Raw genomic sequence first — 1,743 nt, forward strand, 5'->3', positions numbered from 1 at the left:
AGCAATGGGCTAAAATTGCAGCAAGGATGGTTTAGGTTGGACATTAGAAAAAACTTCCTAACTGTCAGAGTGGTTAAGCACTGGAATAAATTGCCTAGGGAGGTTGTGGAATCACCATCATTGGCGATTTTTAAGAGCAGGTTGGACAAACACCTGTCAGCGATGGTCTAGTCCTGCCTTGATTGAAGAGGACTGGACTAGATGACCTGTCGAGGTCCCTTCCAGTTCTATGATTCTTCTTCTTCTTGAAAAATCCTAATGATTTTAATAGGTAAGAATCCAGTTACATACTACAGATATTAATTTGTGTTTTCAGCAAAATAGTCTAGAACAACTGACAGACTGTAATGGAGAAGGAGATTATTTTTATAGATTTGGCCAGATGTCCAGCTATTGTCAATTGTCCATAGTTTCATTGCAGCCAGTCTGCCAGATCCCATGCTGGTGTAATGCAGCTGTAGCTCTACTGAAGTCATAAGGCCAGATTCCAGAGAAAGAATAAATTCCTCTATAGCCTGGTGGCTTGAACACTCGCCCTGCATGCAGAAGACGAAGTATCCAGTAACCCTGCACTGCATCTTTTATGATGTATCCACAGAGGTACAGCTTCAGGAGGAGAGATTGAGGGAGCCTCGCATGAGACTATCCCTTAGTCACAGCTGAGCAGGGTATTTGTGAATACCAGTAGGACCTGATTCTGGGATTTAGGCGTCTAAAGTGGCAGTTAGGTGCCCAAGTCCTTTTGTGAATCCAGCCTAATTTGTCTATTTAAAACACACAAACGCCATCCCACGTCTCTCTTTCTCTCTCTCTCTCTAAGTTTAGTACAGTTAAAACACACATTTTACAGAATGGAATAGGACTCTCTTTACATTCATCTTATGGAACAGATGATCTCCACATACTGCTTCCATTTATTTTTATGATAAGTGTTAATTTCATTTTTTTTCTGGTCTTCCAGGTCACAGATTTCCTGAATAAATGACAATGAAAAATGAAACCACAGTGACGGAATTTATCCTCCTGGGACTTTCCAGTGACCCACAGATGCAGATTTTCCTCTTCCTGTTTTTATTAGTTATTTACCTAATCATTCTGAGTGGTAATATAGTGATCATGGTGGTGATAAGAGCTGATTCTCACCTTCACACCCCTATGTACTTCTTCCTCTTCCATTTATCCTTTGTTGATATCTGCTATTCCTCAGTCACGGTGCCTAATATGCTGATGAACTTCCTAGCAGAGCACAAAACTATTTCTGTCAATGGCTGCATTGCCCAGATGTTCCTTTTTATCCTCTTGGCTGGTGCTGAAGCTTTCATTCTCTCAGCCATGGCTTATGACCGCTATGCTGCCATCTGTGATCCATTACATTATGTTCAGACAATGAGGAAAGGGATTTGTGTTCAGCTGGTAAGTGGTGCATGGACAATGGGCTTCTTCGATGCCCTTCTTAACACAGTTTTTGCCCTCAAGTTGCATTTCTGTGGGCCCAATCAAATCAGCCATTTCAGCTGTGAGCTCCCTCCTCTGTTACAACTGTCCTGTACTGACACCCTCACCAATCAAGTAGTGCTTCTTACTTCTGCTTTGGTCTTTGGGTTGAGCTCCTTCCTCCTCACTCTAATCTCCTACATTCACATCATCTACACCATCCTGAGGATACGCTCTGCGGAGGGCAGACGTAAAGCCTTCACCACCTGCAGCTCCCACCTGATTGTAGTTGGCTTGTTGTACATGACA

The 1,743-nt window shown here is 42.7% G+C and overlaps 1 protein-coding gene across 1 annotated transcript in view; it reads left to right on the plus strand.

The window, feature by feature from the left end:
* Nucleotides 1-981: 981 nt before the first annotated feature.
* Nucleotides 982-1,743, plus strand: part of LOC113409021 (olfactory receptor 8S1-like) — a gene marked incomplete at its 3' end in the record, with an annotated part of 2,519 nt that continues 1,757 nt past the window's right edge. Inside the window, exon 1 of the mRNA XM_026662555.2 lies at nt 982-1,733. Coding sequence (XP_026518340.2) covers nt 982-1,733 — 752 coding nt within the window. The remainder of the gene's footprint in view (nt 1,734-1,743) is intronic.

This window comes from Terrapene carolina, unplaced genomic scaffold (genome assembly GCF_002925995.2).
Source record: "Terrapene carolina triunguis isolate 2854851 unplaced genomic scaffold, T_m_triunguis-2.0 Scaffold28384, whole genome shotgun sequence".
Classification (NCBI taxonomy): Eukaryota; Metazoa; Chordata; order Testudines; family Emydidae; genus Terrapene; species Terrapene triunguis.